The sequence below is a fragment of the Micropterus dolomieu genome, linkage group LG06 (genome assembly GCF_021292245.1).
Source record: "Micropterus dolomieu isolate WLL.071019.BEF.003 ecotype Adirondacks linkage group LG06, ASM2129224v1, whole genome shotgun sequence".
Lineage (NCBI taxonomy): Eukaryota > Metazoa > Chordata > Actinopteri > Centrarchiformes > Centrarchidae > Micropterus > Micropterus dolomieu.
This window is the reverse complement of record NC_060155.1, coordinates 14,881,481-14,894,696: the sequence shown is the minus strand read 5'-3', so window position 1 is coordinate 14,894,696 and position 13,216 is coordinate 14,881,481. Positions and strand designations below refer to the sequence as shown.

General features: G+C 38.6%; 1 protein-coding gene across 5 annotated transcripts in view; it reads left to right on the top strand.

Annotated features, from left to right (window-relative positions):
- arhgap21b (Rho GTPase activating protein 21b) overlaps positions 1-13,216 on the top strand; it is a 36,726-nt gene that overhangs the window by 1,893 nt on the left and 21,617 nt on the right. For all 5 annotated transcript variants that reach the window (XM_046050995.1, XM_046050991.1, XM_046050994.1 and 2 more), the window contains 5 exons: positions 6,631-6,810; positions 6,963-6,984; positions 12,253-12,345; positions 12,807-12,885; positions 12,969-13,023. In XM_046050995.1, coding sequence (XP_045906951.1) covers positions 6,631-6,810; positions 6,963-6,984; positions 12,253-12,345; positions 12,807-12,885; positions 12,969-13,023 — 429 coding nt within the window. The remainder of the gene's footprint in view (positions 1-6,630; positions 6,811-6,962; positions 6,985-12,252; positions 12,346-12,806; positions 12,886-12,968; positions 13,024-13,216) is intronic.

Genomic DNA, 13,216 nt, shown 5'->3' with positions numbered 1-13,216 from the left:
CAGCTATTCACTTAAGCCTCTCTGCTTATATTTGAATAGTCTGTAAATGAAGGATGTCAAGCTCCTCATGTTGTTACTTCTAACAGACTCGAACAGATCATTGGACAGAGCACAGGAGAGTGGTACTCAACAAAAAATGAAATAAATTAGCAAGTGACAGACTTTGTGTTGTGAATTTTGTTTTCACTTTATTTATATTCATGTGTGTTTCTCCAGAGCCCTGAAAAATACAGTTTTGATGTATAAACACAGTTAGAGGGATTTTTTTTATGTTAGTGTATTCTGCGTGAGGAAAAACCTCAGTTCAGTGCAGTTAGAGAAAATCCTTCTTTTAGTAGTCCTTCTAATAAGCCTACCACACAAACCAATTCATGTGCTAATTTTGAGCCGGAATGTGGAAACCCCCTGGTGTCTCTGGTCCTGGGATTTTCTGGAAATTATGACACTGTTGATTTAATGACTTAAGAATTTTCCTAAAGTGGATGTTTTTTTAAAAATCACTTTTTAAAACATGCAAAAAAAAAACAACCCAACTTGTGATGAACTCAGTTGACAGAGCTTGGTTTAAAAAATGTTCAATGATAAATGGGTGTGCCTGTGTTTTTTATTTAGAGAAAGAAAGCATGGCCTTGTTACTGTTGTAAACAAGCAGCAGGAAGAGGATGGGTTACTGCCTCAAATGAAGTAAAGCATAGAGAGAGGCCGCCAACAAAAAAAGCATTCAAATCAATGGAACTGAGATCTTAAAATTAAAATCATGGTGGATTTAAACTATTTATATAATTTTAATAACAAAAGAAGTTCAGTATGCCTTATCACAGAAAATAACAATTTGTGATATTTAGAAAAATATGTCTGATATCTTTTTCAGAAAAACGAATAATATGAGCAATTGTCTGTTAGCTTGTCCCTGTTGTCTCTCAATGGGAGCTACTGTCATGCTTCTAAGTAGAGCTGCAATGATGATCGATTAGTTGTCAACTAATAATTTAATTGCCAATTATTTTGATGATCGGTTTAATTTTTTTCAAGAAAAACCTTGTGACCTTTTCACAACCATTTTGACAATTGGTGTGGTAGATAGTGCTTATTTATTGTGCGGGCGAAAACTTGATAGAGAAATAATTATTACTTTGTCTTTTGCTGGAGGTTTGATTTTTATAATTTGCTCTACAATGGAGCGTTTTTGTCTGCTTTATCAGCTGAATAGTGCATAGTATTCAGACATTTCACCTGGATCCAAATAGAAGACAGACTTGGCTTAAAATCTCTTAATTCCTCTGGTCAGAGTATACAGAGATCGTAGATTGGATGCTGATCAACCTGCTGTGTTTCTGTGGCAGGATTTTCTGTATTAGGGTATTTATTAGACTATATTATATGAATGATTTGTGGCTCCTGTATGCTGAATAGACTTATAATACCTACACTTCAGCTTGTTACGCTCCAATAGGACGACAGAAATTAGAGTGGAATGAAATGAATTATTGTTTTAGATGATGAAGCATGATCCATATTTAGCATTACGGGGGGGGGGGGCTATTGACAAACAGACCCCCCTGTCCCCACAATCTTGGTCTCATTAAAGCTCAGTGTTTATCTCATTTAGGCTGGTTTGCCTTTTACAGATCCCTCTGTGCAGGGATCACGTGGCCAACTGATGGCAATCAGAAGGGAAAATTGACCTTCAGTTGGACAGAAGAAGTCTGTTACTTCCTGTTGCCTTACGGTTGTGTCTGCGATGGCTCAGGGTAAAACGAGAGAGATTGGCTGTGTGATTGAGTTTTTCCTCATTGCACAGTTTCTGTGCAGTAAAAACATGCATGTCTTCTTATAATCAGTGTGACAGAAGCAAAAGTGAAAGAAAAAGTGTTCAATGTACAGCTTTGCAAAGCTTTGTGTTGTGACACCATTCTCACCAGGAAACCAAACGCATTAGTAATTTCAACCCACAGATGAGTGTGGGATGTTCAAGCAGTCCAGTCTCATGGCTAAATACTGCTGCAGACAGTTGATGTGTTATTACAGCACTAATCACCTTTGACTGTGGGCCTGGTTATGTTCTTTTTTTACAAATTTTTTTATTCTGCATTTAGATTTATGCAAGGATGATGCACAGCCTTAATTCATTTAGTGTTAACTATTTTCAGCAGATGCAATGTGGCATCCATATGTTTTACTCTGTTGAGTTTTCCTATTCCAGGAAGTCTGGAAATGCATATGTCTTCATGTGTGTTTTATACAGAGGAGAACAACATCTGTTTATGTGCTGGACCACAGTTTTAAGTTCAGTATTTGCCCATGACGGACTCTGGCTGGATGGGCAGTTTCAAATTGTGAATGTAACATATCAGCTTTAGTAAGAAGTTGGTTACTGCCGAACTCCACAATTGGTAAAATACATGTCCTTTTTTTTAGACGGTGATGCTAGAAGAATTGTCCTAAGCATTTTAGAAAGACATCATGCAGGATCAGTGGCCATGGGACTATTCTGTGTCCCATCTGTATGTTTTAACTAGAAGTGTGGCATGCACAAACCTTACCTTGTGTTTGCTTAGACAGAGTAATGGTGCTCCTAACCTTGCCTTGCACTACATGGCTGGAACGCCCAGTGCTCGCCGGTGGCCCTCTGTATCATTATCTCAGGCTTTTCACATTTAAGTGCTTGGTTTGGGTGGGATGTGGTGTAGAATTTAGCAGCCCACAGAGAACTAGGTTTCTTCACATTTTAAGGCTGTGTACTTGTATGATGTTTTCAGAGTTGATGTCATGTGGTGCTTGTAATGTGTCATTTGATGATGTCAGCAGAGGTTTTTCTTTCTTTTTTAAACATACAACTCATGCAGTGTGGTTTCATAATATTTGTTAAAAATGAACAAAGTGGAAATTCCAGTTTCTTTTTCAGCATCTATCTAGCCTCTGGATATCAACATTTGTGGTGTGTAAACAGCTGTGCATGCAGTGTTTCCCCTAACATTTCTGATGTCCATGGGAGGTATTGGTTTGCCTGTCCTCTAATCTCTGGTTTGCTACAAACAGTCTCTCAGAAAAATGACCATATGTACTCTGGATTTAGCATGCCACTTAATATGTCGGTACAAACACTGTACCATATGTGAAACAAGGATAGATTTTGAAGAGCATTACATGGTTGGTTTAAGCCCATGCATACAAAATAGTGTGTAAAAGATTACACACTTAGTAGAACTCTGTGAATTGCTTCAATGTAAATGGATGGGAATTCGCCTGGTTTTGAAGCCGGAGCTCATTCGACATTGCTGCACTGTGAAACACATTTTACAGACACAAAATTATCCATAGCTTTTCATAGCTCATCACTCCGGTATAAAATAGATATTTTCTGCTAAGTTGGCTGGGGGAGGGGTCGGTTTTAGGGGAATGTTTTTAATATTTGTAGGAACTTAGCTTGTTTGTTATTTCACAGTTATAGTTATACTTTCTCCACCTTATTTAAGTATCACTCACTTATTGAATCTGCCTCCTTCAGTTCTATTCACACTCACAGACCTAACATACCTCTGCTGCAAACACGTCAGTGTGCCTCTCCCTGGTAACTTTCTCCATCAGTAGTAGGCTACGTTGTATAAAGTCGCAGAAAAATAATAGAATTTGTCTTCCTCCCGCTATTCTGTTCACAGCAGCAGCTGCGCCGCATATTAACCTTTCAAAACAAAACCAACGTAGTAGCTAACGAATTACATCTGCACTATCGTGTTCACTGTCGCTTTACCTGGTCCGTGCTTGTAAAATATCTACCGTGTCACAACTTGTAACGTAATGACTCGGTGTTTCTCTGAAAAATGCTACAATGTGTCGGTATACCTCTTTAATACAGATATACAGCGCAGCCCTAGCCCTTCATGGCAGTCACCTCAGTACATTTGTACTGTAGCAATGCATGTAGAAGACACCAGCACTAGATAGTGGTCTGCTGGTGTGATCTTTCATTATTTAGGGGTGGTGTTTACAAGATAAGGTTCAACAGATCCCAGGAAAAAAGCACAAACAATATTGGTCTTTCCAACTCCCTATCTTGTCTGTGGCTCTCCGCCCACTTCATTCATACTGAAGTCGGAAATCCTTAAACGGGTAATGAATATATACTTACACTTTTTTAAAAAGTTGAGTAATGTCACATCTTCACAGTAGTTTTTTTTTTATTTATTTTTTTCAGCAAATGTCACTAAAATAGGAGTAAATAGTACATTTGGTGGGGACTATTTTCAGCTGAGAATCAATACACACTTGTGAATATTTAGCAGGATGTGTACTGACTGAATGAACAGTGCCCATGTGTATAATGATGGAGAAACATGTCAACCATAGCAATGGCTTTTTAATAGTTTTTGTATAACAATAGAGGTCTTTGACAGAGAGGAATAAGCCGTAGTATATCAGGCTTTTGCTACACAGCAGTATTTGAAGGATCAATTCAATACTGGATTTGTGGTTCCCTGGTATTTGTTTACAGAAAGAAAAATGTATGGGATATCACCAGACTAACTGGGATCTGGTGGTTAAAATTAGTATTCCCAATCTCAGACACCGGTCTGTTCACTGCTTGAATTCAAGAGCTATCCAGCAGAAGAACAAATGCTTACTGCAAACTCTCTCCCACCTGCCTCACCCAGCACAAATATCAGTCTAACATTCAGGTGATTCATAAATAGGTGAGAGGCATTCGTTTGTGGGTAGGAGATGATAGGTGTGTATTTTGATGTGGGTGTTCCTTTCATGTGCTTTTCTTCATGTCCTTTTTTTGACAAGTAATCTCTTAATTTGCTCCTTTTATGCTGATTCCTCTTGTCACAATTATTTGAAAGCATTATTAATCTGGTCTACCAGGTTTACGGTCTTGCTTTGTTCATGCACACTTAATAAAAGCTTCTTTAAAAAAAAAAGACTAAGACAAAAAGGAAACCATGAGGGAAATGTGGGTCTGGTATGTATTGACCTGGAATGTCACAACAGTATTAACTTGGCAATGATAACGCTGCGTGGCATGTGTCTGCCAGGAGGCCCGCATCCCCCTTCTGTCATGCACATCTAAGGATCAGAGAGTTGGAAATTTCACCGTGCACTCACTGCTAAATCAGTTCCAGTAGCTTGGGATTGGCTTTGCATGAGGGCAGCAAAGCAGGCATTTCAAACATCCAGTACATCTATTGTCATACTCTCACAAGTACTTCTCCGGGAAAGGATTTGAATGTTTCCTAGTGGCGTAAAGTCACCCAGAGCTCGTATAGACACAGACAACATGGACATGCTCGTAACCAAAGCTTGGTTATACACAGTAAAACCTGTATTGCTAGTTTCAGTAAAATACATTTTTGCCAGTTGCACTTGTAGCTCTGTTTTCCCTGCCAGCTCAATTTCTACAGTATGCACATTGAATTCCTTATGTGTTCAACACTTGGTTGCCACTTAGTAACATAAAATACACTAGTAGTTTATGTTACTATCTCTTTTAGCAATATATAATTAAAAAGTTGAAAAATATCAGTTGCAGAGAAGCAGTAAAACAATTTTCAAAGAGTGCAGTGAAACATGCATTAACTTGGTACACCCCTCCAGGCACACAATATTTTTCTAATGAACCGTTGAATGTGAGGTTGAATGTTCGTCCTGTTCTCTGAGCAATTAGATGAGATGTTGGTGGTTTTAAGTTGGTGTGAACAAACTGTTGCTTGGTTGTTGTTTTTTTTTAAATGTGGCTTGGCTCATTCACTGCTCCTTGTAACAGCTGTATCAAGTGGTAGAGTTGTTCAGATTTATTTTCATCTCTTTTGATCAAAACATAAAGGTCAGATTTGCAGGATTTTTGTTTAGTGTTGGAACTGCATGTAGACAAAACTCTTGCAAATTCTGGTGATGTAAACATGCAGGTAATTCACTCAGGCTTTCTGGCATTTTAGTCAATATATCTGCCCAGGCAGAGATAGCGTGAATGCAAGCTCATCAAATTCCTCCCACTGTGGGGGAAAGTCTATGTTTCAGGGGGAAGGGGAATGTTTGTTTGAAACCGGGTGAGGAAAACTCTTTTTTTTTCAGTGTGGAAATACAAGTTTGAGACAGTTTGAACAGAAGTGTTCCTGAAAGTCATTCTGGAACAGGGAATATGATATGTGGAGATCTGAGTAAAGGGGGGTGTTGCTTCACACACGATGCCACAAAGGTGTGAGGCTATAAATAGTCAGTAAACACAGGGGTGGGTGTCCAAAGCCCTGAAGCCTGACATGCTCTACTCTCTCCAGCTGTGAAAATGGGATACCATGACTTGACTATAAACACTATGCAGCTAGTAATGTTTTTTAAAAGCCCAGTGTCCTCTTAACTATGCCCCACTTTAATGAACGACTGTTGTTGGTGTTAATTTACAGTAACTCCACTTAAAAGCTAATTTGTTTATGTGTATAAATTGGGGGTGGCTTTGAATGTGGTGTAGTTTTAGTAACATTGTCTTTTGGATTTTAGCACTGGAGCTTTCCAGCATTTACACTTTCACTTTTTAAGATTAGAATATCTATCAGATCTCATTCTTGTCAGTGTAAAAGTGAAAGTAGCTCTGCTTGATTTAAAGTTAATTTCTCCACCTTTGTCTTTGTGTAGAATGAATCTCCAGAGTGGAGAAGCCTGGCTGATTCTCCTGCAGCGCAATACCCAGCAGAGGAGGAGTTCTCATGGCCAAGACCTAAAACCGTGCGTTTGCGTCGAACTTCCCAAGGGTTTGGCTTCACCCTGCGTCACTTCATCGTCTACCCGCCGGAGTCGACCATGCACTGCTTTCCGGTAAATGTCAGGGTTGTGTTTGTTATTGAACTTCTTCGAAGCTTTCATGAGTTGCATACACCTGAGTATTGTTTGCTGCAACAAAAAGTCTAATACCTAAATTCTATGACCACAAGCAACAAAGTCACTTGAGAATTTGTGTGTTTTTACAGGAAGAAGATCATGGCCGCAGAGGTAAGCAGAAAAACTCAGCTGTTCCTCTTCATTCCTTCCCTTCAGCACTGCTGAGTCAGAGCAGTGACTCTGACTTCTAATGACTCTTAATCCATCCACTCTTTGGCTCTTTTTGCTTCCTTGCGATGAGAACAATGTAGCTCCTGTGTGTCACTGACCTTTGTGGAGGCATGAAAGGTTTGGTCAGCACCACCTGTTTCTGTCCTGCACCAACCCACCTCTTCATATTGTTTCACTTTGTTGTTCTTGCTGCTTTTTATCTCCCCGCCATAAAAAGGCTGCCAGAAAGAGATGGCTCAATTTTACTGGGTTGTGTGTGTTTGACCCTCTTTCCCCTTGTAATTCTCATACCGCTATTTTTCTCTCTTTTTATAAGGGACAAACAAAACACTAAACCACTAGCATAAGTTAATGTTTTGTATGTATGTAACTATAAAGTTACATACCTTAAAGGTACTAAAGCAACATTCATTGCCACTAAATGTCATACCAGAGCACCATCATTTCAGACCAAAACAAGTGTGCACCACGACCCATTAGACTTCATTTAGGGTGAAAAAAACATTTTACCTCACAGATCATCATAAAACACATTTCATTCAGAATCAGAAAAAAAATAAAACTCATCAAAACCGTCTTTGTTAGTCATTTAACTGTTCCAAGAATAACCAACTCTGGTTTGGTTGAAATAAATCATTAAATCACCTTGTTAGATGAGAAAAGAAACAGGTGTTATATCGCTGTCCTCACAGGCTGAGATAGACACACACACAGGGGGTGTGTCATTCTCTGCTCAGGACGCCATTACTCTACTATATCTTTACATATCAAATAGTTGTTTGCGGCCATATTAATGTTCAGAAACTCATATACAGAACCTTTAAATTCCTTGTGCGACATAACAATATTTATCACATCCTTATAGTCCAACACCATTTTGGCATGCCCTGTGTCAACACTACATTTTTAAAACAAATTTTTCCGTTGTTACTCCTTACAGAAGCCAGCAGTCATGCTCCACACATTTTGCAAAGGGATCCAACATTCCCTAAAAATACATGTTCCCTTAAAGGTTTTTAAAATTAAATACATAATATTGAAGATGGATATTTTATATAAATAACAACTACATTCATCATGACTCTGCTTTTGCTGAGGACAGAATTCGTCATTTTTCACATTTTACATCCAGAGGAAATATGCTTGTAATATGTTTTTATAAGCTTGTTAGGGCTGCAGCTAGTGATGATTTTAGTACTCGAAGCTTCTACAGATTATTTCATCCATTCATCAGTGCATCGTTTAAGAAGTACTTTTACATGGCGGCGGCGGCCCCCCAGTGACCAGTGTCATGTCTTATGCCAAAACATCACTATTTGAATTTGATCTAAAAAGACTCATTTGAAAGTTGGAATAGAATTTCCAGCCCTGGATGGTTGCCAATAAGGCAACTTTAAACTCTGAAATCTTGCGTGAGATTCTTCATGAAAGACATAAAGATACTACATAAAGATGTACCTGCCAACTTCCCCAACTAAAATGACTCTTTGATTACGTTAACTGTGTTACTTCTTTCCAGTAGCTTGTTTGTGGGCTTAACTCTTTGTTAAGTCTGTTGCCTGTTGTTGACCATGAGGAGGTTGCTGTCACTGGAATTTATCCAAGCATACAATCAGTAATTCTATTAGACATTTATTTTACTTGGTGTGGAAAATAGTACAGGAAAGCACCACTGCAAGTCATCTAACACATGTTGAGGAAGTGAATAATAATTATTATATGCACTGCAGCACAATGTATCTCTTTTGTTTTCATTGCACATGGGGGGAAACCCCATAAATATTTTCCTCAGAACTTTCCTCAAAGCTAGTCATGTGCAGGTGTGAAACGAGGATGAGTAACAAAATCAAGTATCACAATATTTGTTACTTACTATATATTTTGACATTTTATTTTAGGATTATTGGTGATTTTGCGAAGAAATGTTCACATGAAAACTGATAAGAGAAACATTAGTAATGTGATATGGTGGCCTAGCAGGTGGAGGCATTCATAATTGATCACTCACACACAACACTAGAGTCAGTCAAGCTCAGATGTTTGTCACATGTAACACTGTAAAGCAGCTTTGTAAAGTCAGAAACAATATTACAGTAACCTAAATCCAAGATTTCTTTGTTGTATGACAATATTGATGTTGTAACACTGTCACCCAGCGGTAGATGTAGATTGGTTTAACAGTATGGCGCAAAGAAACATGTGAGCTGTTGTGTAGTATGATGTGGAAACACCATTCATTAGAAAGCAGCCAGCACAGAGTCACATGGTCATCTGCACAAACTCGCCAACATGTGTTCGAATTTGTGGGCAGTCCAGTACTAATGATGATTATTCCTCTCATCCAATTAAAATCCTGAATGGACTTTACACTTCACGACGTAGCTTTTGATTGGGGTTGTTAATAGACCCCAACCGATAAATTGGGTTGTCAATATGAGCTAATAGCAGATAAATCAGTATCGGTGTTTATAACCCCCGATAAATGCCAATTGAAGAAGAAACGGGGAGACAGAAGGCAACATGCATTTGGCACACAAATCCACCACAGAACACAGCAATTAGCTGACATAATCAGCTGTACTTTTGTTCAAAGTACTATTTATAACAATAAAAAAAAATATTTTTAAATTGCATTATGTCATGTGACCTTAGTAAGGTCTCCTAACTACACGTAACACATGTTGAGGATAATCTTTGCTTGTTATGTATTTCGGGCTGTAGTTGTTAATGGGCAAAACATTCCTAATGTGTTCAATATGAAGACATTTGTAGAAATATTATTGTATCCACCAAACAACTTTGAACAACTCTACAGTCCAAGCCATGGGAACAAAATGAAGGCCGCTTGCTTTGACCACTGCTTGCTGGAAAGCAAATTAATGGCCACATTGTGTTGATCACTATTTGATAGAACTGATTATTCTGAAGAAGGCAATATGTGCCAAAACATGGATTTATGAATAAAAACATTGCATCAGAGTTGTGATTGTTACACTTTTTTGCCTCACGGGGCTGCACCGTCATCAATTATCTTATTGTATTAGAGTCTGCTGCTTCCCAAGACAAAGCTCTTCTGTCACAACTCTGGGGTCAGGTTCGGGAGCACTTGTGATCTAATGTTTTCTTGTGAACTCTGCTCTCTTTCACATTGAGGAGGGCTGTCTTTTACCTCAATCACAGCTGTCATTTGGTCTGTTTGTGCTCATTGTATACAGGCATTGTTTTTGGTGTTCATTTTGAAACCGCAAACTAAATTTATGAAGATTGGTTGAGTGGTTGCTTATTTTAAGTTTAGTGTGGACAGGGTTTTCTCTGGTTTTAAAGGAACACTTCCAACATTTTTTATGTGTCTGTACTGAACACACAGAGATAAAATTGATATTGATTCAATCTAACTTCGGCTGATATAGCAAACAAAAAGCATCTCCCGTCTTGTGCTAAGTTGCCAACGGCAGTAGTTGATGACATGATGAGTTTATGTAAGATATCTTGCTGTGTTGGATGTCTCTACAGAGTGTAAAGAATTAAGATATCTGTATTGCCCAGAGCAGTCTTGTAGAGCAAAGATAAATGTAGTTGGACTGATTGAGAGTACCATTGTACAGTTAAAGCTTGTTAATTTGATAAGTACAAGTTGAAGAATAGAATCAACTTTATTGCCACATACTATTATTGTTATATGGACAGTACAACGCATGCAAAATTTGTCCTGCATTTAACCCATTGTAATTAGGAGCAGTAGGCAGCCATTGTGCAGCGCCTGGGGAGCAGTTAGGCATTTAGGGCCTTGCTAGGGCCATCTTTTGCCGTGGTCCATGCTGGACTCGAACCTGCAGCCCTGCTGTTCCCAAGCCAGAGTTAATGCAGCTGTCTGCATTATTTTATGTTCTTGATGGTGGCAATGGGAAAAAGTGAGTTTCTTCCACTATACATTGAAATGTTTACGGTGGCTCATTTTTGAACAGCCCCATTGTGAATATAGTGATACAGTTCTACATTACACCACCAGAGGGAGCATGTCTTGTTGCTGTATTACATAATGAGTCCTCAGGATGTGAGTATGCATGAGTAATCTCATGTGTGGTACAGAGAAGAATGGAGGCATAAGTATGTCTGTGTTTATGAGGTTGTCAAAGGTTTACAGATTATTGACTACTGAGTAATGTTAAGACAACTGTGTGCTTGGGTCCCCTTTTCCAATGCCTTAAACACAAAACGTTCAAAAATAGCTGGTAATGTCTGTCACAGGGGCAAAAGACATGTTTCTCATTAATACATGATTTTCATTGATCATGCCAACGTTTTAAAACTTGTTTTAAGTAAAACTATCACGCCTGTTTGTGTGCTGCCCTTCCCATCAACTCACTCTGAATGTTAACTACTAGGGAAGGATTTTAGCCACTCTTTGGCTGTGCCCTGAGCTATTTCTCAGTTTATAAGGAAGAGTGGGAGTTGTGCAGCTGAGCACACGTTCGCTCTACCTTCTTTCAGTCTCTCTTTCTCTCACCCCTCCCTATTTCCTTTCTGTCCTTCTTTTTTTTCTGCAGTCATGCAGCTGCTAGGAGACAGGAGCAGCATGAGCAAACAGGTTTTCTCTCTTTAGCTGCTTTTATCCACCTCCCTAAAACCACATAAATTCCCCCTATTGAGATTTTTCTTTTCTCTGAACCAATTAATAATCACGTCTATTCAAACTGTTTTAATGTGACCAAGCAATCGCCAAGACAGAGTCTGTTCTGCTGTCATAATGTTGATTCACATTGCTCCAAGTCTTGTGACAAACCTCCCAGTTTCTGTCTCATTCTCACACAAAGCTTTTCTCTCTTCTCACCTAAATGTCATGAAACAATTTACTGCTCAGACTGGTACTCATTGGTAGGATTTGTAGTTGTTATTTTCCACATTTCAGGTTCAGCCTCGGTGCAAGTGAGAGGGTGTAAATACCCTGCAGTATAGAGCTACTTGAAGTTGTTATTTGAAGTTTTAATTTCCTTGCTTCATTTGTAATAAAAAAGACATTTAGACAGATCTGTAATATAAGTAAAGGCTCTTTTACCATGGGCAGTCTTCGTCTTTCTGACATTTTGTAAACCAAACGCCTCTTTTCAAAAGCAGGTTAAACAAACTTTACTTTTTATATGCGTTCATGTGTTTGCATTGTATACTACTTGTTATATAATGTATGTACGACCTGTTTCTTTTCCTTAGGGAGACAACGGAATAGGCTAGAACCCATGGACACCATTTTCGTGAAGCAAGTCAAAGAAGGTGGCCCTGCTTATGGAGCTGGGCTCTGCACAGGTAATAATCAGTCATCAAACAATTAGTCTCCTTTATTAACCCAAACCTACTAGATATCGACTGGGTGTGAAATTACATAGAAAGTTGTGACTTTACAACATTGCATGCATAATCCTGTAAATGATGCCATACAGAGCAGAAAACTTCCTCTAAGCTTTTGCACTGATGCACTGACTATGTGTTGCAAGCAAAAGGGAAAAACTGCAAGGAGTGTGGTTTTCAGTAGTGGCCTGACAGTTGTCCTGCTGTGAACTCAAGACATGGAGTCGTAGGAAAATGTTTTTTTGTGCTATTTTTATTTATGGACTGTGATTTACAGCGACTTTATGTTTTAGTGGATACAGATAACCTTCAGCATAGTTTCTGGAAAGTGGCCGATGCTTTCTTAAGACGAAAAACTTACTATTTTGCTACCCCTATGTTATTGATGTCAGTACTACTTTTTTTTAAATGCCTATTAGGTGATCGAATAGTGAAGGTGAATGGAGCAAGCATCATCGGGAAAGCCTATTGTGAGGTTATATCCTTGATCCAAGACAGGTGGGGTTTAATATAAATTTGTATAGATTATTCTGATCACTTTATTTTCCCTCCTTTTTAAATTTCCTTTTTGTTCCCAACAGTGGTGATTTTCTTGACCTTTGTGTAATGCCAAAAGATGAGGATATACTGCAACTGGTAAGTTTCTCATTCCTGTTTTTCTAGATAAGATTCGCTTCATATGTACAACTTTTCTTTGCATTTTTAAAACACACTGCACTCTGTTTTCCCATAATAATTTCCATTATATCTGATCTCACAGAGCTGCTCTAGTTTAAGGTGTTCATGTTGGGACAGTAGTCATGAGATCCAAGCAGCCGGCCTGTCCCAT